The sequence below is a fragment of the Trichosurus vulpecula genome, chromosome 1 (genome assembly GCF_011100635.1).
Source record: "Trichosurus vulpecula isolate mTriVul1 chromosome 1, mTriVul1.pri, whole genome shotgun sequence".
Taxonomy (NCBI): Eukaryota; Metazoa; Chordata; class Mammalia; order Diprotodontia; family Phalangeridae; genus Trichosurus; species Trichosurus vulpecula.
Window position 1 is genome coordinate 83,171,785 of NC_050573.1, and position 27,840 is coordinate 83,199,624.

A 27,840-nucleotide genomic window follows, 5' to 3' on the forward strand; every position below is an offset into this window, starting at 1 on the left:
TAGCCTCATTTTACAGATGAAGAAACAGAAGTCCAGAGAGAGGAAATGATTTGGTTGGTAACAGTGTCTGAGTTAGAACTCAAATCCAAGCCTTCTGACTCCAATACTAGAATTCTTTCTACTGTATCACACCACCTCTGCCCTCTCTTTTGCATATGAAGAAGAGCTTCTCCATATACCAATATAGGAGGCAAAAACAAAAGCCTTCACTTTTCTGAAGGCAATTAGTAGCCTATCATTCTCTATATGATTAGACAGCCTCCCTTTTGGAGCATAAAAGTTATAAACATCTTCTTGATAAGAAACCCACCTACTTTATTAGAAATATTTTCCCATAGAGCCCTGATTCTGGGCAGGCTAGAGCAAGTAGACTTCCGGGGGTTCCAGGTAGGCAGTTCTGCCAAAGATTCAAGGGAATCTGTGTGGGGGCAAAGCCTGCTGAGGTCTGGGAATGGCAAGCATGTCTTTTCTGAACAGCTCTGCCCCTCAAAAATCCTGGCAGGCTCTTAGTAACCTGATCTACATAGATGTGGATAGCTAATTGGTTTCCCAAAGAGCAAAATGCCTATTTTTATGAGAACTTCAAAATTTAGCCGATCCCTCTGTATCAATCATCACTCCAGCCAAATTGAAACGATCTGTGTAACCTGGAAAATAAAAATGTCCAAACTAAAAGATATCATTTGAAGACTTCCTGTGTTGGGGGGACTCATTATCTGCTGAAGCAGCTCACTTCACTTTTGGATAGTTCTACTTAGGAAATGTTTCTGTGTACTGATCTGAAACCTACCTCACTGTAAATTTCAACCATTGAGAGAGACAGATAAATACATACATACATCATACAGACAGACAGAGAAACAGACAGAGAGAAGTATAAATAGAAGGAAAACAGGATGGTGGGAAATACACAGTAATCATAACTGCGAATGTGAATGGGATGAACTCACCCATAAAACAGAAATGGATAGCAGAGTGGATTAAAAAGCAGAATCCTATAATATGCTGTTTACAAAAACCATATCTGAAGCAGAGACACACAGAGAGTAAAGGTAAAAGGCCAGGGAAGAATCTATTTTGCTTCAGCTGAAGTAAAAAAGCAGGGGTAGCAATCATGATCTCAGACAAAGCAAAAGAAAAATAGATCTAATTATGAGATAAGCAAGGAAATTACATCTTCCTAAAAGGTATCTTCACAATGAAGTAATATCAACACTAAACATATATGCACGAAATAGTATAGCATCCAAATTTCTACAGGAGAAGTTAAATGAGTTACAGGAGAAAATAGTCAGTAAAACTACACTAGTAAGGGACCTAAATTTTCCTTTCTCAGAACTAGATAAATCGAACCACAAAATTTCAAAGAAGAAAGAATTCAAGGATGTGTAGGGTAATTAGGTGGCACAGTGGAAAGAGTACCAGTCTCAAAGTCAGAAGAACCTGAGTTCAAATCCGGCCTCGGACACCTGCCAGCTGTGTAATCCTGGGCAGGTTTCTTAACTCCAATTTGCCTCCAAAAAAAATTTTTAAGGAAATGAATAGAATTTTAGAAAAGTTAGCTATGATAGACCACTGGAGAAAACTGAATGGGGATAGAAAGGAATATGCCTTTTACTCAGGGGTACATGGCTCCTACACAAAAACTGACATTAAGGCATAAAAACCTCACAATGAAATGTAGAAAGGCAGAAATATTGAATACATCCTTTTCAGATCATGGTATAATAGAAATTATATTTAATAAAGGCCTATAGAAAGAGTTTAAAAATTAATTGGAAACTAAATAATCTAATCCTAAAGAACAAGTGGGTCAAAAAACAAATCATAGAAACAATCAATAATTTCATTAAAGAGAATGATAATGATGAGACAATATACCAAAATTTATGGGATGCAGCCAAAGCAATACTTAGGGGAAAATGTGTATCTCTAAACACTTATATCAATAAAACAGAGAAAGAGCAAATCAGTGAACTGGACATATAAGTAAAAAGAAAAAAACTAGAAAAAGAAAAAAAAATTAAAATCTCCAATTAAATACAAAATTGGAAATCCTGAAAATCAAAGAAGATTAATAAAATTGAGAGTAAGAAAATCACTGAACTAAACTAAGAGCTGCTTTTATGAAAAACAAACAAACCAATAAAATAAATAAACCATCGGTTAATTTCATTTAAATAAAGGAAACCAAATTGCCAGTATGAAAAATTAAAAGAGCAAAATTCACCACCAATAAAAAAGAAATTAAAGCAATAATTAGGAGCTATTTTGCCCAGTTGCATGCCAATAAATCTGACAATCTAAGTAAAATGGATGAATATTTAGAAAAGTATAAATTGCTTAGATTAACACAAGCGGAAATGGAATACTTAAACAACCCCACCTTAGAAAAAGAAAATGAACACGCCACCAATGAATTCCCTAAGAATCCTTAGGGCCAGATGGATTCACAAGTGAATTCTACCATATATTTAATTCCAATACTATATAAACTATTCAAGAAAAAAGTGAAAGAGTCCTACCAAATTCTGTTTATGACACAAATATGGTGCTGATACTTAAATCACGAAGAGCCAAAACAGAGAAATTAAACTGTAAGACCAATTTCCCTAACGAATACTGAGGCAAAAAAATTTAAATAAAATACCAGCAAAGAGATTATAGCAATATATCACCAAGATCACACACTGTGACCAGATAGGATTTAAAGCAGAAATACAAGGCTGGTTCAAGTTTAGGAAATCTATCAGCATAACTGACCAGATCAATAACAAAACCAACAGAAATCAAATGATTATCTCAACAGATGCAGAAAAAGCTTTTGAAACATGGAAAGACTTGTATGAACTGATGAAAAGTGAAATTAGCAAAACCAGGAACATTGTACACACTAATAGCAATATTGTGTGATGTTCAACTATAAATGACTTAGCTCTTCTCAGCAATACAATGATCCAAGATAATTACAAAGGACTCATGATGAAAAATGCTATACACATCCAGAGAAAGAACTGATGGATTACGAATATAGATCAAAGCATACTATTTTCACTTTATTTTTTTCATGGATTTTTCCTTTTGGTCTGTTTCTTCTTTCACAACTATGACTAATATGGAAACATATTTTACATGATTGCACATATATAACATAAGTCAAATTGCTTACCATTTGACGAAGAGAAAAGGAGAGGGAGAAAAATGTGGAACTCAAAATCTTGTAAAAATGGATGCTAAAAATTGTCTTTACATATAATTGGAAAAATACTATTAAAAAAAGAAAAAAAAGGCTTTTGACAAAACACAACACCTACTCCTACTGAAAACACTAGAGAGCCTAGGAATAAATGGAGCTTTCCTTAAAATAAGTAGTATCTATCTAAATCTATCAGCAAGCATTATCTGTAATGGGGATAAGATAAAACCTTCCCAATAAGATCAGGAATGAAGCAAGAATGACCATTATTATCACTATTATTCAAGAGTGTACTAAGAATGGTAGCTGTAGCAGTAAAAGAAGAAAAAGAAATTGAAGGAATCAGAATAGGCAATGAGGAAACAAAATTATCACTCTTTGCTGATGACATGATAGTATACTTAGAGAATCCTAAAGCATCACCTAGTTGAAATAATTAACAACTTTAGCAAAGTTGAAGGATATAAGACAAACCCACACAAATGATCAGCATTTCTATATATTACCAATAAAGCTCAGCAGCAAGAAATAGAAAGAAAACTGCATTTAAAATGACTGTAGACAATATAAAATATTGGATGTCTACCTATACCAAACCCAGGAACTATAAGTGAATACAATTACAAAAACGCTTTTTACACAAATAAAGTCAGATCTAAAAAACTGGAAAAATATCAATTGCTCATGGATAGGCCAAGCCAGTATAATAATGATAACAATTCTACTTAAATTAATTTACTTATGCAGTGCCATACAAAACTACCAAAAAATTATCTGATAGAACTAGAAAAAATAACAAAATTCATCCAGAAGAACAAAACGTCAAGAATATCAAGAAAATTAATGAAAACAAATGTGACGGAAGATGCTAGCTATACCAGATCTCAAACTGTATAATTATAAAGGAGTAATGATCAAAATTATCTGGTACTGGCTAAGAAAAAGAGTGGTGGATCAGTGGAATAGATTCTGTACATAAGACTAAGGTAGTAAATGACGATAGTAATCTAGTGTTTGATAAACACTAAAACCCCAGCTTCTGGGACAATGACTCACTATTTGACAAAAACTGTTGGGAAAGCTGGAAAACAGAATGGCAGACACTAGATACAGATCAATGTCTTATCTTGGTATACAACAGAATGGTGGTACCATAAGCAAATTAGGAGAGCTAGGAATAGCTTATCTGTGAGATCTATGGAAAGGGAAGAATTTATGACCAAACAAAATAGAAAGCACTTTTAGACATAAAATGAATAATTTTGATTATATTAAACTAAAAAGGTTTTACAGCAAGTATCTCCGATAAAAACCTCATTTATAACATACAGAACTGAGTCAAATTTGGAAGAACACAAGTCATTTCCCAATAGATAACTGGGTAAAGGACATGAACAGGCAGTTTTCAGACAAAGAAATCAAAGCTATCTATAGTCATGTGAAAAAAAAATGCTCTAAATCACTACTGATGAGAGAAATGCAAATTAAAGTAACTCTGAGGCACCACCTCACACCTATCAGATTGGCTAATATGAAAGAAAAGGAAAATGAGAAAAGTTGGAAGGGATATAGGAAAATTGGGATAGTAATGCAATAGTGGTGGTCTAGTGAACTGATTCAACCGTTCTGGAGAGTAATTTGGAACTATGCACAAAGGGCAATCAAACTGTGTATACTCTTTGATCCAGCAATACCACTATGAGGTCTGTATCCCAAGCAGATTTAAAAAGGGGTGGGGGAAGGGGGAAGAAGGACCTATATGTACAAAAATCTTTATAGTACTCTTTTTTTTTGTGGTGGTAATGGGGATGCCCATCAATTGGGGAATGGCTGAACAAGTTGTAGTATATGATTGTAATGGAATTTTACTTTTCTAAGAAATGATGAGCAGATAGATTTCAGAAAAACCTGGAAAGACTTATATGAACTGATGTAGAGTGAAGTCAGGAGAACACTGTACAAAATAACAGCAATAATGTATGATGATAAACTGTGAATGATTCAGCTATTCTTAGGAATACAACGATCTAAGACAATTCCAAAGGACTCATGCTGAAAAATGCTATCTACCTCCAGAGAAAGGACTGATGAAGTCTGAATGCAGATTGAAACATACTATTTTTCATTTTCTGTATTTTTTCTGTGTTTTTTTCCCCCTTTGGGTCTGTGTCTTCTTTCACAACATGAATAATATGGTAATGTGTTTTACATCATTGAACATATATAACCTGTATCAAATTGCTTACTGTGTCTGGAAGGGGGCGAAGTGAGAAAGGGAGAGAAGAAATTTGGAACGCAAAAATTTTTTAAAATAAATGTTAAATATTGTCTTTATATATAACTGGGGAAAATAAAATAAAAATAAATAAAATCAAGTTTTTTGCTTTCAATTTTGTTAGTTTCTTTTCTGATTTTCAGAATTTCAGGTGTTTAGATTTGCTCTACCCCACGTCCTCCCCCATGGTATAACGGATGGTAGACTAGACTCAAGAGTTGTTACAAAGACATGGGTTCAAATCTTGCCTCAGACAATTTCTCTGTGGCTCTGAGCAAGTTACTTTTCTTATCCGCAAAAAGAGGAAGTTGCACTCAGTGACTTTTAAGGTATCTTTCAGTTCTAAATCTATGATGTCTTGTTTTTCTAGGTTTTTTAGTTGCATACCCAATTCACTGATCTATTCTTTTTCTCTTTTATTGATAAGAGTATTTAGAGACTGAAATTTGACTTTCAGACCTACTTTGGCCACATCCTAAAAGTTTTGGTTTATTGTTTCAACACCGTATTTTCTTTTAGGAGGTTATCTGTTATGTTTGTGATTTTTTTCTCTTATTTATCGTTTAGTTTACGTTTAAGTTGAATCTTTTTGCCAAAGTCCTTTTGTTAATTATATTTTTACTCCATTATGACAATTGATATGCTTAATATTTTTACTTTCCCTCAATTTTTGTAAAGGTTCCATAAACAACTGAGAAATAGGTATGATTCTTTCTATTCCCATTCAGTCATCATCAGAGAATAGTCGTATCTATTTTTCTAAAATTTTTATTCAAATTCTTAACTTTTCTTGCTTATCTTTTTATTAAAGTTATCTAAGTCTGCAAGGAGTAAGCTCCAAAACTATTATATCTTTGTTGTCTATTCCCCACTGTAAATAGATTAATTTTTCTTTACATACTTAGATGCCATCTTATTTGGTACTTAAGTAATAATATATCATTGTCTGTGTTCTTTAAGAATAATGTCATTTCCCTGTTTAATCTCTTTTATATATGCTTATTTTTTACTGTAGTTTTGTCTGAGATCAGGATTGATATGCCTGACTTTTTAAAGTTCATCTGAAAGATAATAAATTCTGCTCCAGCTCCCTATCTTAACTCTTTGTGAATCTTTATGTTTCAAGTGTGTTTCTTGTAAACAATTAATTGTTGGAGTTAGATTCCTAATCCACAGTCTACTATCCTCGACCATTTTTGAGATAAATTCATCCTATTCATATTCTGAACATTAATATTGAATTTCTCTGTAATATGTATATTTTCCCCCTCTATGCATCTTCCTCCTCCTACAAAAGTGAAGAAGTGATGAGACAGATGTGATCAACATTAGTGATTTATAACTGAATTAATATTGCTTCCATTCCATCGCCCCTTTTTTCTTCCCCACAACTTTACCTTATCACTGGTCTTTACCCCTTTTTCTTTTTTAGGCTCCGTAATGCATTGTCTTTCTTAAATCCCCTTCTCCCTTTGCCCAGCTGATTCTCTTTTAAGTTTAACATATTATTACACCAAACTTTTTGTGGTGTGTCAGTGTGAGTGTGTGTGTGTGTGTGTGTGTGTGTGTGTGTGTGTGTGTGTGTGTGAGAAAGAGAGAAAGAGAGAAAGAGTGAGAGAGCGAGAGAGAGGGAGAGAGTGTGCATGCGTGCGTGCGTGCGTGCGTGTGTGTGTGTGTGTGTGTTTTCAATCCTCCTTTGTCCACTTAAAGTGAAGTTCATGTGATGCATGTATCCCTCCCACCCTTCCATCCATGTTTGTATTGTCTTCTCAGGCACCCTGATTATGAGCTGATAGGCCACTCCCATCTTCCTCTTTTCTTCCCTAGAGTACTCCTTTTCTCTTCCCTTTCCGTTCCTCTTTTAAGACTGTCATAACAAAACAAAACCTCCCCAAGCCTTCTGTCTTAGTTAACTTTCTCAGTGATGCTTAAAGACATTAGGGTTCTAAAGGAAACTAGTTTCTTTTTCCTTGTATTAGAATTCATCATTGTATGTAGCCCCAATTGATCAAATATATTTGCTTTTCCAAGTTTCTCTTGACTCCTCTTTTTATATTTCAAAATTTACTATTTTTCAGAAATGCTTCTAAATCTTCTATGTTGTTAAAGATAGGTTTGTTTTTAGTTTTTTAACTTTTTAACCCTGTAGGATTATACACAGTTTTGCTAGGTAATTTATTTCTGGTTATAAGCTTTTATCTTTTGCTTTTTGGCATATCATACACAAAGATTTAGTAGTTGCCAAGTCTCATGTAATCTTGACAGTAGTTCCTGGTATTTTAATATTCATTTTGGTTGCTTGTGGTATTTTTTTGCTTTGATCTAGAAGTTCTTGATTTTAGCTATGACAATTGTTAGTTTTTATTTTAGGTTACTTTCAGGAAGTAATTGGTGGATTTCTTCTACTTTTACTTTGCTCTCAGATCTACGAGATCTGGGCAGTTTTCATTTATTACCTCTTGAATGATATATCCAGTGTCTCTCTCTTTTTTTTTTCTCTTCCTTTGGTCACGTCTTCCAGGTTTTAGTGGTTCTCAAATGATCTCCCTTAAGTCTCTCAGACTCACAACTTTAGTGTTATGCTTGATTTCTCACTTGTACTCACACCATACATCTATTGTCAAATGATATCTCACAAAAATGTTCCCTTCTCTGCACTCACACACAGTTACCACCCTAGTATAGCCCTTCATCACCTCAAACCTAGACTGTGGCAGCAGTCTTTTGGTTGGTCTTTCTGCTTCAAGCCTCTCCCTACTTCAATTTATTTCCCACTCAGCTGCTGAAGTGATCTTCCTAAAATGCAGTTCTGAACATGTCACTCCCCACTCTGACAAAGAAAGTTTTAGTGGCTACCTATTATCTATGGGATCAAATATGTTCTCTGGTTTTTAAATCCCTTTACAACCTGAGCCCTTTCCACCTTTCCCTCATATTGTTCCTCACATACGATACCTCATTTCTTGACTCTGTTCCTTTTCATTGGATGTCTAACAAGCCTGGAATGTACTCTTTCCTCATCTCTTACCTCCTGGCTTCCCTAGCCTTCTTTCAAGGCTCCAATGACATCTTCTGCAACAAGCTTTTGCTGGTCTTCACCACTGCTAGTGCCTTCTCTTTAAAATTACCTGTCATTTATATTATACAAATTTTGTGCATGTATAGTTATTGCATGCTGTCCCCCCATTAGAAGGTGAGGTCCTTGAGAGAAGAGAAACCTTCCCACTTTTTTGTACCCTCAGCTCCTTACCACAGTACCAAGTACATAGTAAGCATCTGATAAATGCTGCTGCTGCTGCTGATACAATGTGCTGCAGGCTTCTAACTTGTTTATTTGCATGTGTGCTGGCTTTTGGGGGACTCCTTTCCTAGTGCTTGCAGGTTTTGAGCTATCTTCTTATACAGTTCTGGGCTAGATGAAAGGGCTTATTAGAGTTTTTCTTGGATTTCTTGATCACTATTTGGTCTGGTGCTCTTTTTAGATCTTTGGTGGAGTACATGTGTCAGAACTGGGCTCTTTTATGATGTTCACTCAGTCATCTTAACTGGAAGTAACACAATATTTCTGACTATACCTCTCTCTCTCCCTTCTTCTATAAAAATACAAGTCTAAAGAACAAGCTCCTCTCCTCTTGCCATAGGACTTTAGTTTGCACACATGATCACCCAGATCTTCCCACTCAAGCCTTTGCAGATGTACAGATTATGAAGGCAAACAAGAAATTTCCCTCTGCTTAAAGTGTTTTTTCCTTGGGATTTCTAGAATAGGTAGAGATTTACACAGTCATTCCCCTTGGCTGTCATACTGCAATCTTGCAGACAATATGCAGCCTGAAGCCAACAATGATTTCAGGCAGGATACTGTAATAAATACTGATTTTACTTCCTGCAAAACCCTAAAAGCTCTGATTACAATAGGTTCTCAATTTACAATTAGATTTTATCCTTTATAAGCTATATCCCTGCTAACTATTGTCTTCTATCTCTTTTCTTTGTAGCTAAAGTCTTAGAAAAGGCCATGTATAATAGGTGCCTCCACTTCTCTTTTCTTTTTTACTCTCTTCTTAACCACTTACAATCTGGCTTCTGACCTCACCACCAGACATCAAAAATGCTCTCTCCAAAGTTACTAATGATCTCTTAGTTGCCAAATCCAATGGCCTTTTCTCAATCCTCATTTTTCTTGACCTCTCTTCAGGCTTCAAACATTGTTGCTTACCTTTTACTTCTTGATTCTTTCTTCTCATCAGGTTTTTGGGACACTACTTTCTCCTGGTTCCTTTCTCACCTGATTGTTCCATCTCTGTCTCCTTTACTTGATCCTCATCCAAATTATGTTCTCTAGCTGCAGGTCCCTTAGGTCTCTGTCCTGGGTCCTCTTCTCTTCCCTCTCTAAACTACTTCACTTGGTGATCTCATTGGCTCCCATGGATTTAATTACCATCTCTATGCAGACAATTCTCAAATCTATCTTGCCTGCCCCAGTCTCTTCACTGACCTCTCACATCTCCAACTGCCTTTCACACATCTCAAACTGAATGTCCAGTAGACACCTTAAACTCAAGATGTCTGAAACAGCACTTATTATCTCTCCCCCTAAACTTTCCTTCCTACCTTCCCTGTTACTGAAGAGGGCAATTCCATTCCCCCAGTTCCCCAGGCTTAAAACTTTGGAGTTATCCTCAGCTCCTCACTATCTCACACTTTCAGTTTTTTACACCTTGCTCCATGCCATATACTCTTAAATCTCTTGACCCTTTCCTCCTGGCAATTCTACAAACGATATTCCAAGACGCTCCTGGCATTCTCTCTCCCATGCCTGGAATACTCTCCCTTAATATCACTACTACTGCCGACCTCACTGGCTTCCTTTAAATTCCAACTAAAATTCTATCTTCTATAGGAAGATATCTTCCCCAATCCCTCTTAATTCTAATGCCTTCCCTCTGTTAATTATTTCCTATTTATCCTGCACATAGCTTGCTCTGTATGTATTTGGACGTTGTCTTCACCATTAGATTATAAACTCCCTAAGGACAGGAGCTGTCTTTTGCCTCTTTTTGTATCCCTAGCACTTAGCACAGTGTTTGGTATATAGTAGGCACTTAATAAATGTTTACTGATTGATTGAAGTTGGTTGTTTCTAACCTGGGATATATTTTGTCACGGAAACATAAACGCTGGAGACTATTCAGCCCAGTCCATAAAATCCTAATGTAACTCAAAATTTGGCTGAAATCTGGCACATCTACAATAAAAACAAGGAATAATAGTAATTACTTACACTTGTATAGCACTTTAGGTTTTACAAAGTGTTTTCTTCACAAAAGTCCTAGAACGCAGAAAGTAGAAAATTTATTTCCTTCAAATGAGGAAACAGGTTCAAAGAAACTGAGACGAACTGATCTGCCTAAGGTACCATGGTTGGTAAGTGACAGGGCCAGGAAGTAAATCCAGGTCTTCTGATTCCAAGTAAGACCAATTCTTTTTTAAAGTTTTACTAATGCTTGAAAAAAATGATGTTATTTCCCAGTACTGACTCTCCCTCACTCTGAAAAAAAGAAGTACAGTTAAACAAAACAAATGATGAAGTGACCTTGTTTAAACATACAGGTATTATTCACAATCGATAGTTGATCACTTCTCTAAGAACAAGAGGAGAAAGTTGTATCTCCATCAATTCTCTGGAGTTAAGTCTAGTCAATGTACTGATTTAAGTTCTGATATCTTTTTAGTTTTTTTTTCCCTTTACATTACTGCGGTCACTGTGTATATTATTTTCATGATTCTGCTTAAGTGCAGTCAAGATAATTAGTAATTAATAATCACTTGTTAAGGCCCTACTATGTGTCAGGTACTATACCTGATTCTGGAGATGCAAAGTCAAAAATTAAATTGTACTGGTCTTTAAGGAAATTATATTCTTTTGGGGAAGACAATGTATTTATATGTAGGTATAGACAAAAATAAATATGTCATTAGAAGGGAACTGTTTCATGTAGAAGGTGGCACTTCAGCAAAATTTTGAAGAAATTAGAGATTCTAAGAGGTGTAGGTCAGGGGATCTATATTTCAGGCACAGGACGTATACAGACAGTCCAAAGGCAGAGAGATTTGGTAGATGGATCATGTGTGAGGGACACCAAAGAGTCTGGCCAGACTATAGAGAGTGTGGAGGGTAGTGAATGAAAAATTAGGTTGGAACCATATTATGTTGAAATGGCAGATGTATGATTTAGGGAAATTACTGTGTGGAGGATGAACTAGGGGTAAAAAGATAGTGAGTTCTATACTGGGTAGACTGAGTTTGAAATACCTATGGGCTAAATGGTTGGAAATGTCCAGTAGGAAGTGGGTATTCAGGAGAGTGATTAGGATTAGAGACACAGACTTGGGAGTCACTTGCATAGAGGTGATAATTAAACCCAAGGGAATTGATGAGGTTTTTCTAAGTTTCTCTGAATTCTTAATTGTCATTTTTCATCATCCAAAATTTTGTTATATTAATTGACCGTAATTCATTCCTCCATTCCCTAATGCACATCTTCATTATTTCCAATTTTTCCTAACATTTGCTACGATAAATATTTTGGTCTACATGGGACCTTTCTCTCTGCCTCTGACTTCTTTGGGGTAAATGCATAGCCCTGGTATTGATGTGTCAAAGGATGTGAACAGCTTAGTTTTTGGTGCTCTTTCCATTAAACCTGTGGCTTCTAATAGTACTATATGAAGTCCTCTAATGTTTACAAAATGATTTTATTGTACAAGTATCAATAATTAAACCTGCACTTCAATGGATCTAAGATTTCTTCTATGGAAGTATTCTCCCCACTTTTAAGTGAACTTAAATGAACAGGAATGGGTGAATCTTTTTTTTTATTAAATTTTTTTATTTTTAGTTTACAACACACGGTTCTACATAATTTTGAGATCCAGATTTTCTCCCCTCCCTCCCCCTCCCTCCCCAAGATGGCATGGAATCTCATATAACTACCATGTATAACTTCGCATTGAATTTATACACTAGTTGAGTTGTGGAAAAGAATTATGACCAATGGGGTGAATCATGAGAAAGAAGAGACAGAACCAAAAAAAAAAACCCAAAAACAAAAACAAAAGAGAAGAAAAAAGGCGAGCATGAAGTGTGCCTCAGTCTGCATTCAAACTTTACAGTTCTTTCTCTGGATGAAGATAGCATTCTCCATCATGAGTCCCCTGGAGTTGTCCTTGCACTTTACGTTGCTGAGAAGAGCGAAGTATGTCAGGGTTGGTCCTCACAGAATCCATATATCTGTGGTTGTGTACAATGTTCTCCTGGCTCTGCTCCGCTCACTCAGCATTATATCGTGTAGGTTTTTCCAGATTGTTACGAAGTCCGTATCATCCCCATTTCTTATGGCACAATAGTATTCCATTACTTTCATATGCCACAGCTTGTTCAGCCATTCCCCAATTGATGGGCATCACTTTGATTTCCATTTCTTGGCTACCACAAAAAGAGCCGCTATAAATATCCTTGTACATATGGGTCCTTTTCCCGCTTGTGTGATTTCTTTGGGATACAACCCTAGAAGTGGTATTGCTGGGTCAAAGGTTATGAACAATTTTATAGCCCTTTGGGCATAGTTCCAAATTGCTCTCCAAAATGGCTGGATCAGCTCACAACTCCACCAGCAATGTAACAATGTTCCAATTTTCCCACATCCTCTCCAGCATTTGTCATCCTCTTGTTTTGTTATTTTAGCCAATCTGACAGGAGAGATGTGGTATCTAAGAGTTGTTTTGATTTGCATTTCTCTAATCAGTAGTGATCCAGAGCATTTTTTCATATGCCTATAGATAGCTTTAATTTCTTCCTCTGAAAACTGCCTGTTCATATCCTTTGACCACTTCTCAATTGGGGAATGGCTTGTAAGGAATGGGTGAATTTAATTCAGTTGATGACTACACATACTACTGTGGGCAAGAATCCCTTAGAAGAAATGAAGTAGCTTTCATAGTTAATAAAACGGCGAGAAAAGCAGTACTGGGATATAATCTCAAAAATGAGAAATTTACATCTGTTCCAATATAGGGCAAACAGGTCAACATCACATTAATACAAGTCTATGCTCCAACCACTGATGCCAATGAGGCCAAAGTTGATCAGTTCTATAAAGATTTAAAATGTCTTCTAAAAATAATAATAAAAAAGACGTCACATTCATCACAGGGGATTGGAAAGCTAAAGTAAGAAATCAAGAGATAATTGGAATAACATGCATGTTTGGCCTTGGAGTACAAAATGAAACACTGAAGAGACTAATAATTGTTTTTTTAAAGATAATTCCTGGTTGTAGCAAGCGCTCTTTTTCAACAATCCAAGAGGTGACACTACACATGGACATGACTGGATAGTCACTATAGAATATATACTTTGTGACCAAAGATGGAGAAGCTCTCTATACTCAGTTAAAACAAGACCTGGAGCTGACTGCAGCTCACATTATAAACTTCTTATTGCAGAATTCAGGCTTAAATTGAAGAAAGTAGGGAAAACCATCAGATCATACAGGTATGACCTAAATAATATCCCTCATGAATATATAGTGGAGATGACGAAGACATTTAAGGGATTAGACCTGGTAGATGAGGTGCCTGCAGAACTATGGACAAAGGTTCACAATATTTTTCAGGAGGCAGCAAAAACAACAACAAAATCCCAAAGAAGAAAGAGCAAAATGGCTGTCTAATGAGGCTTTACAAATAGCTAAGGAAAGTAGGAAAGTGAAAGGTAAGGGAGAAAAGGATATACCCAACTGCAATAACAATTTAGATTTGAAGATCTTTTCCACCCATTAATAGGCCATGTGACCTGCTTACATCACAGGAAGCCTAAGTCACATGTGGTAGAGGAGCTTGCTGAGAGGAAAAGGAAGTTGTGTCACAGGAAATACTGAGAGAGCAGTTACAACAGTTAGAGCTGAGGGAAAGAACAGACATGCAGTGGCTGTGAGTGTGCTTGTGGGAAAGCCCCAGCGGGGGCGGGGGGGGGGGGAGTGGCGCAGATGGTTTTGGGATGGCGAGGCTCCATGCTGTGATATTGTGTTTCTAAGTTCCTTGCTGTTATGATAAAGTGGGCCTACTGGTTGTGGGAGCTGGTTGCTTGGTTATGGGATCTAGTCCTCTGCCGTCTGAATAAATGGTTTACTTCTACCTTCTATGTGGAGAGTCTCATATATTTTGTGATACAAAACTACATAGGCATTTTGACAATTATGATCTATATTGTGATTATTGCCTTGCTGATACACCAACTGAATGCAGAATTCCAGAGAATAGCAAGTAGAGACAGGGAAGTTTTCTTAAATGAGCAATGCAAATAAAGAGAAGAAAACAAGAGAATGAGAAAGACAAGCAATCTCTTCAAGAAAATTAAAGATATCAAGGGAACATTTCATGCAAAAATGGGGATGATAAAAGACAAAAATGGTAGGGACTTAACAGAAGTAGAAAGAATAAGAGGTGGCAAAAATACACAGAAAAGCTATACAAGAAAGATCTTAACAACACTGATAACCATGATGGTGTGGTCATTGATCTAGAGCCAGACATACTGGAGAATGAAGTCAAGTGGGCATTAGGAAGCAATGTTAATAATAAGGCTAGTGGAGGTGATGGAATTCCAGCTAAGCTACTTAAAATCCTAAAAGATGACGCTGTTAAATATGCCAGCAAATTTGGAAAACTCAACAGTGGCCACTGAATTAGAAAAGATAAGTTTATGTCCCAATCCTAAAGAAGGGTAATGCCAAAGAATGTTCAAATTGCTGAACAACACTCATTTCACACATCAGTAAGGTTATGCTTAAGATTCTTTCAGCAAGCTAAGCTTCAGCAATATGTGAGCTGAGAATTACCATTAGTACAGGCTAGTTTTCAAAAGGCAGAGGAACTAGAGACCAAATTGCCAACACTGGCTGGATTATGGAGAAAGCAAGAGAAATAAAAAAAAAAATCTACTTCTGTTTCACTGACTACACTAAAGCTTTTGACTGTGTGGATCACAACAAAATGTGGCAAGTTCTCAAAGAGATGGGAGAACCAGACCATCTTTCTTGAATCCTGAGGAACCTGTATGTAGCTCAAGAAACAACAGTTAGAACTGAACATGGAAAAAATGACTGGCTTAAGACTGGGAAAGGAGTATGACAAGGCTGTATATTATCACCTTTTTTATTCAGCTTATATGTAGAGTACCATCATGCAAAATGCTAGGCTGGATGAATTAAAAACCAGAGTTAAGGTTGCTGGGAGAAACACCAACAATCTCAGATATACCACTCTAATGGAAGAAAATGAAGTAGAAATAAGAAGTCTCTTGATGAGAGTGAAAGAGGTGAGTGCAAAAGCTGGCTCAAACCTTAACACTGAAAAAAACCTAAGATTACAGCAATTACTCTCATCACCCCCTGGCAAATAAAGGGAGAAGAAACGGAAGCAGTGTCAGATTTTATATTCTTGGGCTCAAAGACCACTGCAGATGGCGACTGCAGCCCTAAAATTAAAAGACATTTGCTTCTTGGAAGGAGGGTTATGGCAAATCTGAACAACGTACTAAAAAGCAGAGACATTACCTTGTGAACAAAGGTTCACATAATCACAGCTATGATGGCTGTGAAAGTTGAATATGAGGAAAGCTGAGTGCTGCAAAAATGACACTTGAATTGTGATGCAGAAGACTTTTGTGAGTACCTTGGACAGCAAAGAAATCAAATCACTCAATACTTACAGAAATTAATTAAGAGTATTTATTGGAAGGACAAACCTGAAATTTAACTACTTCCGTCAGCCACATAATGAGAAGACAGAACTCATGGAAAAGACCCTGATGTTGGAAAAGATTGAAGGCAGAAGGAGAAAGCAGAGGATAACATGGATACTGTCACGGAAGCAATGAATACAAGCTTGGACAGACTTCAGGAGATAGTGAAGGATAAAAGAACCTGGTGTGCTATGGTCCATGGCGTCATGGGGAGTCAGACACAACTGAACAACTAAACAACACCATTCCCTCCACTGGTACAGACTACGACTCATCCGTACCTTCCTCATCTTGTCTGTGTTCTACTACAGATTCTCTAGAAAGGAACTACATAATACAAAAGGGACCTTTTTCCAGGTTGTCATTGCTGTTTTTTTTAAAAAACACATTGAGGGAAACAGAGTAGCACTTGGACTGTCCATCTGTTATTTTTTGTTCTCAACAAACAACTGGTACACCTTTTTCAATTATACATTTTCCTGGATAATATTCCAAATCTTGCAAGATTCCCAATATGCTGCAATCTACTTATACCTCCCATTCATCTCTTAATTGCCTGTTGGGTCACATTCAACTAGGCTTCTTCAGAGATCATGATGACTCATAATCATACAGCACCACCACAGAAATAATAATGTTAAAAAAATGATTAAATGGAACTGAAAAATCCTAAAATTAATTGAGAAACATTTCCCTTCTCTTGAATACTGGCATTAAAGAAAAGCTGATTTAATTTTAGGTAGGAGAGGTAGTAGGTGAAAATTTATCATAGAGATTCTGGAGAGGATGTCTAGGCATTAAGCTTTTAAAACTTAATTTCTGTTTACATGAAAACATTTTTTAAAAGTTTCATTCTTTTCTTTTGTCTTTACATAAAAGGCAGTGCCCTTTAATCTCATTCCCAGAATTGAACCTCTTTACAAAAAGAATAAGTATTCTAAACTAACAGATATACAGTGACCACATCTCACTGCATATACCACATTTCATATCTACACTACCACCACTCCCCTAAATCTTTACTGAGAGGAAAGAGAAGTTTTCATAATCATTTCTCTGGGACTGAGATTGCTCACTACAATTAAACCGTCTGGGCATTTTCAAGGGCTTTTCAGGCATATGGTTTTGGTTTCTTCTCAGGTATGACTCATTTTAAATGATACCTATATTGAGAAAAAGACATCAATACCACCTCCACTGTATAATTTGTAACTGGCGTCTTTATTTGGCACACAAACAGTACAAAGAGAAGGTCAGAGAACACATAGGGGAAAGAATTTAAAGACATATATTCAACAAGTGATAATGAGATTCCTAATGCAGAGTTAATTGAGCTGTGAAAGAAAAGCAGAGAGTAGGATTTGTATATAAACATTTTGGCAGACAAAATACTGGTCAGATACAGCTCTCCATACTGGATAGCAGGTGTTACCATCAACACAAAATTGGGAGGCTGTTGTTTGGAGCAGCCCCTGAGATAGGGAACAACCAGTCGTTTCTAAGCTACTAGCCACTCATGAGAAGATCCTTCTAAGTCATGTGCTTGTAATTCAGGAAAAGCCTGAAAAATATTCTCCACAATTTTGAAGGCAGCATACTGTAGTGATTAGAGGTCTGAAGGGAAACCTAGATTCAAAGCTCATCTCACACACTAGATCCTGGGCAAGTTGCTTTATCTTTCTGGGCCTCAGTTTCCTCATTTTACAATGAGGGGATTAGACTTTTGAGGTTCTTTCACTCTAAGTCTATGACCCTATGACCTGTTATGACCACTGTCAAAGGTAACAACTTTAGGATTCCTTGAAGATAAACAAAAAGTCACAGGTGGGAGTTCAGTTGGTTCTTTTAAGCAGTCAGGTGGCACAGTGGATAAAGCACTGGACCTGGAAGTAAGGAAGACCTGACTTCAAATCCAACCCCAGACATAATTACTAGCTGTGTGAACTTGGGCAAGTCATTTAACCTGTTTGCTTCTGATTATTCATCTGTAAAATGAAGATAATAAGAGCACCTACCTCTTAGGGTTGTTGTGAGGATCAAATGAAATAATATTCATTAAGTATGTGGCACACAGCAGACACTATACTAATGCACCACCACTTACCACCACCACCACCACTACCACCATCATCTAGAGGTGGACATTCCCCAATGGTGAAGGGACTATTTTAGTCATCCCACAATGGACCAGAGTATTCTGTCATTCCATATCCCTTTCCAATATGAAATCTCATCACCTGTTGTTATTCTACCCTGTTGCAGCTCTCCTATCATCCCCTTCTCCAATTCTTCTGCTCCCACTTCCCTGCTAAATCTCCTTGCTTCTGCTACAGTTCTCAAAGCCCTTCCTAAGGGCATTCCTTCCTGCCCTGGTGCAGACTATATCCTCCTTCCTTTGTAGACTTCATCCTCTTTATTCTGTAACAGCAGACACGACTGTACCTTTTAATTCAAAAGTCTGTGACTCTGAGACAACCAAGCCTTATTTATCTTCAATACTGACAAGATGGGTCAAGGCTACCCTGGATAGGGAGGGAAGAGATTAGCCAGAGGCCCTCTGGGCTCAGCCAGGAAAGGCTTGCTCACTGTTGATTTACACATTTGTTGTTGTTGTGAATAGAGAGATGTGCCTGTAGGGAGCCAATATAATAGAAGAGAGCAGAAAGGTCAGTTTCCCGTTTCATTTTACCTTACCTGATCAGAAAAAGATAAATAGGAATATTTAAGAAGTTCATTCATGAGGAACAGGTAACTCTGAAGAGTCAGTTTTTAGTAACTCCACTGTTCCACGTTTGGGACACCCCACGAAGGCTTGTTTTCCATTGTGGTATTAGGAACAATGTCAAACAGCCCATCCCGTACTACCTCAGCAAAGCTAAAGAAGTGTGGAAGCTTCTTTATTCCAATGCCCAGAAACCATGTCTTTTTCTCAGCTGTTTTAATTTATGAAATGACCATTTTAAAAACAACTTTCAGGGGAACCAAGATGGTCGAGTAGTAGGAAAAATAGAGCTAAGCTCCTTTCCACAAAACTTCTCTAAACAGATCTAGAAAATGCACCAGACTGAATCTTGATGGAGAAATCCTGAAAAAGTTAGTGTGAATGGGAACCAGAAAGGCCAAAAACTTTGAAGACTATAAAGCATTATGTAAGTATAAGCTATTACTATTATGTTACTAAGAAACACAGATATACATGAATTGCCTCTACTGGCAATACTTGAAGAAACAAAATGCAAAAGATAAGAAACTGTCTTTGGATGAAGTCTTAAAGATTACATTTTTTCACTATGTTAGGAGTTAAAAAATGAACAATGAAGCCATGGCTTATAGTATGAAGAAGATGGTATGAAGTTAATATAGTAAGGCAAAACTACTCAACTCTTATCTGAGTGGGCTGTCTCAACCCCTGGAGGTACTGAAGCAGAGTCTGGAGATCTACAGTAGTAGCAATGATCTGGATGAAGGCATTGAGGACATGCTTATCAAATTTGCATAGAGACGAAATTGGGAAGAAAATTTAATGCAGCAAATAACATAACTAGAACCTAAAAAGGCATTGACTGGTTAGAACAGGAGTGGGGAACCTGTGGCCTCGAGGACACATGTGGCCCTCTAGGTCCTTAAATGCAGCCTTTTGACTGAATCCAAACTTAACAGAACAAATCCAAGGGGATGCTAGTCCACCACTGGATTAGAACAATGGATTAGACTTACTAAAATGAAATGCAAAAGTGAAAAACAAAATATTGCGCTTCTGTTTAGAAAAAATCAACTACATAGGTATAGGAGCGGCAAAGCATGACTACAAAATGGTTCATGTGAAACAAGATCTGGCAGTTTTAGTGAACTACAAGTTTAAGAGACAGATTCTGTACTCATGAGGAGAAACTTAACCAACAATTAGAGCTATCTAAAAGTGAAATGGGCAGCCTGGATAACTATTCTTTAAGGTTGTTTATAAGTTAGATGAGATGACTTCCCATATCTAAGAAGAAATATTTTAGTAGTGCATATATTAAAAGCTGTCTCAAGTTCTGTCCTGCTCAACACTTGAATCAATGACTTGTATGAAGGCAGAGATGGCTTACAAGTAGTGTAGTAGAAAGAGTTAGATTTGGGTCTTGTGTCCCAGCTCTAACACTTACTAAATGTGTGTCTGTGGGACTCTCGACATCAACGAATCCATTTTCTTATCTGTAATCCTGGGACCATAACACCTGTACTCCCTACATATGAGGAAAATTTTTTTATAAACGTTTTTTAATAAACCTTAAGGCACTTCAGAAACATGAGTTATTGTCATTAATATAAAAGTTTGAGGATGACAAAATTTGAGAAAAACAGTGCACTGAATGATAGAATCAAGAATCACAATGCAAATTCTCTTAAGGGACTGGAAGAATGGGCAAAAAGCCAACAAGAGGACATTGATCAGTCATAAATGTAATATATTGCCTTCAGGTTAAAAAACCAACCAGGATGGGAGAGAATTAGCTTGCCTCATCATAGCTACAGACATAGGCCAGTGTTGATGTGCATATGTCTATCTCTGGTTCTGAAAAATGCCAACCTGGACTCACAAAACATAAAAAGCAGAGTGATCTGGGAGCCAAAAGAGCTGAGTCTGATTTCTACCCCCCTCCCCAGACACTTAAGACTAGTGAGACCTTGGGTAAGTCACTATACCTCTTTGAGCCTCAGCTTCCACCCCCCGAAAAATGAGGATAGCAGTACATATACAATCTACCTCAAAGATGGTGAGAAAACTATTACATAGATATAAGCTGTTATGGTGAATACCTGCATCATTTAATCTTTTGTTATCCTAATTTATTCGTAGCATAAGAAAGTTCATGGTACAGATAAGAAAGCCAATGAGCTATGGACAGTCATCCACTGAATCAATGGTATAGCCTACAGTATGCTTCAACACACTTGAGGAAGAACACTGACTGCTACATATCAAGAGGAACCAAGATGGTGAGAGGACTGGAGGTCATGCCACATGAAGATGGGCTAAAAGAACTGGAGGTTTTTAGCCTGAAAAATAAAAAGCTTAGGGGGGATGTGACTGCTGTTTATCTAAAGAACTGTCAAACAGAAGAGTGTTTACCCTGGCTTTGCTTGCTCCAAGAGAGAAAAGCTGGCAATGTTGGGGGGAAGTGGCAGATTTCAACTTCAAGAAAAACCTCCCAACAATTAGAGCTGTCCCAATGTGGAAGGGTAACAGCCATCAGCAGCAGTGATATCTTTATCACAGGAGGTTGTTCAGTGGAGGCTCGAAAGTGATTCATCAGTGATGAATCCTAGAGAGGAGATTCCTATTCAGATATAGGTTAGACGAGATCACCTCTGAGATACCTTTCTGATTTGACAACTTCAGATTCAATAAACTGAGCACAGACTTTAGCAAGACTAGTCCTCCATTATAGTAAACAAAAATAATTTCTGGAGGGAACTGACATTCTGAGAGATCTGGGGAGGATGCCACAGGCAAAGAAATAATTTGAGAAGAAAATAGTATGAGAACCCTAAAGCTGGAAAACAGGAGAGAGGCTATGAAAGGAGGGTGTAGAAAATAAAGTACCTTTTCTAAGAAAATGGGTTACTATCACACTAGAAAATGCTAATGTCTGGACAAGGGAGGAGCTCAAGGATTATTACTGCCCTCACTTTGGGACAGCACGCTAATGGTTCTGTATACACTGTTGTACAAACAAGAAAGTGTATTAGACAACAAACAAACCCATCACCTCTGGCACCTTTGCCTCAGAGGCGGAGCAGAAAGAGTCACTGGAGCTACAAGGTGTTGTTGATCAGGTGAGTAGAGAGGAAACAACGAGAAGGAAAATTTCAATTATACTAATTAGGAAGCAATTCTGTTTTAGGTTGGGGAAAAGGGTGAATTATTATTATTATTGTTATTATAATGGATGTGTCATTTAGCTTTCTGGAGTTTTAATTTCTTCACTTGTCTCTGGTATACAGAAAAAAGGGAACAAAAATATTATGGAAGAAGTGGCAAAGAGGTGAAAGGGGAACTGAGAAGCCCATAGTGAGGATAAGATAACCAAATGATGTGGGTAGAATATGTAGAAGTTGGAGGTTAAAGATAAAGAAGAGAATAAAGGAGATAAAAAAGAGATATCTGGGGAGAGGAACAAGGAGTATGTTACAGACAATGGAAATGATGGAGAAACATTTAGGAGCAGGAATTAAAGAAATAAGATGGAGAGAGTATGCCAGGCAAAATATTTAATGTGGGGAGAGCGGTAGGGAAAAAAGAATCCAACTCAATGCAGCAAACATTCTCAAGTGCCTTGGGTGCTGAGAAATATTTAAAGTTTAGTTAAGACACAATCATTGCACTAATGGGAGTTTATAATCTAGTAAATATGATATAACAAATACACAGTTGCAAATCAGATACATTAGAGAGGGGCAGACAAAACAGTACCGAAGGAATAAGGAATAATAATACTGATAGGTAAAAATAGCTAACATTTACATAGAATCTTCTCTGTGCCAGATGTTGTGCCAAGTACTTTGCCTTCCCACTCTAAGTATGTGTGTATTGTATGTATGTATGTATGACTAAAAGGAGGCATGAAATTCTATCCTTTCTAAGAGAGGTAGGACTAAGTTAAATGGGACAGATAAGAAGTGTAGGGAGAAGGCTGTGAAGACAGTCAGCACAAAGAGAGAGATTAGATAAAAGGCAGAGATAAAAATAAGAGGCAACCAAAAGAAGGGACCAAAGGAACTCATCTGAGGTTAAAAAGTGAATGTACTAAAAAAAGGGAAGAAAGAAACATCAATAGGATGTGGTTGGCTATGTATAAGATTAGTTACCAGATAAAGAAGGGAAAAAAACTGGTCTAACTATGAGATTAATAGATCTAGGCTAAATCTTAGACAGCTTGATAAAAAAGAAAGATGCTAAACAGTTTGCTAACAGAAAGACAAACATCTTCAAAAAAGATCCCTTAATATGAGTCGAGCAGTCACTTGGTGTAAGATGGACAACTTTGTTAATCTTGGATGTTTCAGGAATCGGGAGTCTCCGCACCCCCCAAGGATCTCCCCTCTCCATCCCTTTGCCCCCTCCCCCATTCCCCCACAGCATCTCAAAATACATTGAAAAGACCTCCTCTTTCTTTCCTAGTAAAGGACAGTTACCAAAAGCACGGAAGTAAATATTCACTACCTGTAATGAAGAAGCTGGCCTTCTGCGTTGTAATCACGATAAATCTCATAGTCCTTCTCAAGGAATACTCCCGATGGGGAAGAACTGAAACAGAGCAAGAGGAAAATTGCATATCAAATTGAGCAAAAGCCATTTCAACATATGACAAATCATAGTATCTTTGACATTCACATTTCTTTGATTATACACACATATACACATAAGTGTATGAGTTGGCAGCTCCAACACACTGCTCACTGAGACTCCAAATTAGAAGAGACCGCAGTGGCCATCTAATTCAACCCATACCTGGACAAGAATTCCCTCTACAACATTCTAGGAAAGTGATCATTCAATCTCTACTCGACTTGTAGTTGGGAGAAAGCCATCGCTTCCCGAGACAACCCTAACTAGGAAGCTTTAGGAAGTATTGCCTTACTGAATTGTAGGTATGCGCTTGTTTTATTCCACTCCACCCCCCAGCTTTCAGAGTAGAGACTCAAGAGTGGATGGATATGTATAGGACAAAGTACTGAACTTGAAGCAAAAAGAAATGGGTTGAAAACTGCCTCTGCCACTTACTAGCCATGTGATTTTGAATAAAATCACTAAATCTCTCTGCCAGTTTCCTCATTTCTAAAATGGGGTAATAATACCTATACCAAGTAACTATTCCAATCTCAGTTGTCATGGAACTTAGAGGAAGTTTCATAAAGGAAATAGCCATGCATAAATAAATACATACAATAACAGGTCTTTGCTATGGCATGTTTCAATCTACAAGGGAAGGTTTCAGGCTATCTGAAACACCCAGGGGACAGAGGCATAAGTTACAGGCAATGAGGGAGAGATAGCACACTTTTGTGAAAGGATACCACCAGGTCTGATATAGATATAAGGTTTAAAATGAATTTTACAAATATCATCCAATTTGATTCTCACAACAACCCAGGGGGTTCAGAACCATAATTATTATTATTATTTCCATTTTAAGGTGAGGAAACAGATTCAGTGAGACTGATTTGCCCATGATCACTAGGGGAGTCAGCCCCTACAACCCCAGTGGGTTGCTCTTCAGGGCAGGAAGATGAAAGCCACCCTTAGACTCAAGCAATCCAGTTTCACCAAATTTTTCACTCTCATGCAAGAGGAGGCATGGGTTTTTGTTAAAATACGGCAGTTCTACAAAAAGAAAAAAGTCAAATTAAGGGGTGAGAGAGAAATGAATTGGGGGAAAAAGAGAAAGGGAGAGGTAGAATGGGGTAAATTATCTCACATAAAAGAGGCAAGAAAAAGCTTTTACAGTGGAGGGGAAGAGTGGGGAGGTAAGGCAGAGTGAGTGAACCTTACTCTCATAAGAATTGGCTCAAAGAGGGAATAACATACACATTCCATTGGGTATAGAAATTTATCTCACTCTACAGGAAAATAAGAGGGAAAGGGGATAAGAGAAAGGGGGGGAAGGTGATAGAAAGGAGGGCAGGTTGGAGGAGGAGCAGGTAGTCAGAAGCAAAACACTTTGGAGGATGAATAGGGTGAAAGGAGACAGAGAATAGAACAAGGGGGAAATAGGAAGGAGGGAAATTCAGTTGGCACTGTGAAAAAAATTTTGAAGCAAGTTTCTCTGATAAAGGCCTCATTTCTAAAACATATAGAAACTGAGTTAAATTTATAAAAGTAAGAGCCGTTCCCCAATTGATAAACGATCAAAAGATATGAACAGTTTTTAGGTGAAGTAATAAAAGCTACCTATAACCATATGAAAAAATGCTCTAACTCATTCATTGGCCAAATGCAAATTAAAACAATTCTGAGGTACTACTTCATACCTACTAGGATTGGCTAACGGAAAAGGAAAATGACAAATGGTGGAGGCGATGTGGGAAAAATGAGACATTAATGCACTGTTTGTGAAGTTGTGAACTGATTCAACCATTCTGTAGAGCAATTTGGAACTATGCCCAAAGGGCTACAAAACCATGCATACCCTTTAACCTAGCAATACCACTACCAGGTCTGTATCACAAAAGAGATTTTAAAAAAAGACTTATATGTACAAAAATATTTATAGCAGTCTTTTCTGGTGGGAAAGAATTGTAAATTGAAGGGATGCCCATCAACTGGGGAATGGCTGAACAAATTATGGTATGTGATTATGATGGAATCCTATTGTGCTAAAGAAATAATAAGCAGGATGCACTCAGAAAAACTTGGAGAGACTTACATGAGCTGATGCAAAGTAAAATGCACTATGTACAAAGTAACAGCAATACTATAAGATGATCAGCTGTGAATGACTTAGCTATTCTCTGCAATACAATGATCCAAGACAGCTCTGAAGGACTTAGGATGAAAAATACTATCCATCCCCAGACAAAGAACTGATGGTGTGTGAATATAGAGTGAAACATACTTTTTTTACTTTATTTTTGAGGTTTTTTTTTTTTGGTCTATGCTTTCTTTCACAACATGATTAATATAGAAACATTCTGCACGACTGCATACTGTATAACCTATATTGAATTGCTTGGCTTCTCAATGAGGCAGGGTGGAGATGTAGGAAAGGGGATAATTTGGAACTCAAAGTTTTAAAAACATTAAATATTTTATTTACATGTAAATGGGAAAAATAAAACACTAAATAAAAAATATTTAGCAAGCTCAACAATCATATTCTAAATGAAGCCTTTACTATACCCTAATGTCTGTCCACGATGGTCACTACATGCACTGGTTTGTTGGGGTTTTTAAAAATTTTTTTATTCAGTATCAAGTCACAGAAGTCTTCTCATACTTCTTTGAATTTTCAAATTGATTTCTTACAACACAGTAGTATTCCTTTACACTCACATACCCTAATTTGTTTGGTGGCTCCCCTAATGGACAGAAATATTGTTTTTTTTCCCCAGTTATTTGTTCTTGCACTGCTAGAGATATTCTTATAGAGATAGATTTCTTTTTCCTCCTCTACTGTTTTTTGGGGGGAGGACAACAGGGGAATCAATTAGGAACTTATCTTTTGAAACTTGAATGGATTCACAAGGCTGGATAATAAACTCTAGTTTTTTCATACATATATATGAGTTAGTTGAAGTACACAGTTATTTTTAAAAATTTATTTTAAAGTCCACATTCTCTCCCTCACTTTCCGCTCTCCTCCATCCCCCACTAAGAAAGCAAAAGATGTTACAAACATGTATAGTAATACAAAACAAATTCCTGCATTGACCATGGCCAAAAAAAAATCACCTCACTTTGAACTTTGAATCTATCACCTCTCTATCTAGACTAGAAAATGGTATTATTTTTATTCATGGGTCCTTTCAAACTGCAGTTAGTCACTGTATTGATCAGGGCACCCAAGTCTTTCAGAGTTGCTTGTTTTTAAAGTATTATTGTTATTACTCAATTGTTCCTCTGGTTCTGCTTGCTTCATACAAGTCTTCCCAGGTTTCTATGAAACCAACTCATTTATATTTTCTTACAACACCACAGTATTTCATCACATTCATATACCATAACTTGCTCAGTCATTCCCCTATGGATGCCCCTGCCATTGCCACCTCGGTTTTCATTTTTTATTTTTTGTCACTGCAAAGAAAGCTGCAATAGTTATTTTTGTAAATATGGGTCTTCTCCAACTTTCTTTTGTTTCTTTGGGGTACAGCCCTAGTAGTATTATCACTAAGTCAAAGAGTATACCCAGTTTAATAGTTTTTTGAAGATACAGTCAACCCTCAACATTCATGTGTTTAACTTTTTTGATTTCAAGCATTCTCATGATTTATTAGTAATCTCATTTTCACTTCCACATTGGCAACTATGCACATTCACAGCTACGCCCAGTAGAGGAAAAAATGAGAGTGCAGGTTTGTGGAGTGGCTGGTATCATACCAAGTGCTTCACTAGTCTTGTAAAAGAGCTCCCCCTGTGCATTTGTTGCATATTTTCATTGTTTGTCTTTAAAACTCAAGTTCTGTGTTGCAATTATACCCCTAAAGCAAAGTACAAATCCTTTGGGCTCTAAGTCTAAGTATGCAAAGTCTGTGATGTGCCTTGGTGAGAAAATAAAAGTGTCAGGATAAATTTCATGCCTGAGTGTCTGCAGCCACTGTTAGCTGGGAGATCCTTAAGGCTCTCAAATGGTGGGCGAAGCAAAAGTCTTTCGGTCATTTTCACTCATACCCAACTCTTCGCGACCTCATTTAGGGTTTTCTTGGCAAAGATACTGGAGTGGTTTGCCATTTCCTTCTCTAGCTCATTTTACAACGAGTAAACTGAGGCAAACAGGGTTAAGTGACTTGCCCAGGGTCACAGCTAGTAAATGTCTGAGACCAGATTTGAACTCAGGAAGATTAGTCTGACTCCAGGTC

The 27,840-nt window shown here is 37.1% G+C and overlaps 1 protein-coding gene across 1 annotated transcript in view; it reads right to left on the minus strand.

Moving 5' to 3' along the window:
- Window positions 1-27,840, minus strand: part of ARHGAP39 (Rho GTPase activating protein 39) — a 283,264-nt gene that overhangs the window by 118,060 nt on the left and 137,364 nt on the right. The window contains exon 3 of the mRNA XM_036742205.1: window positions 23,489-23,572. Within this exon, the coding sequence (XP_036598100.1) occupies window positions 23,489-23,572 (84 nt within the window). The remainder of the gene's footprint in view (window positions 1-23,488; window positions 23,573-27,840) is intronic.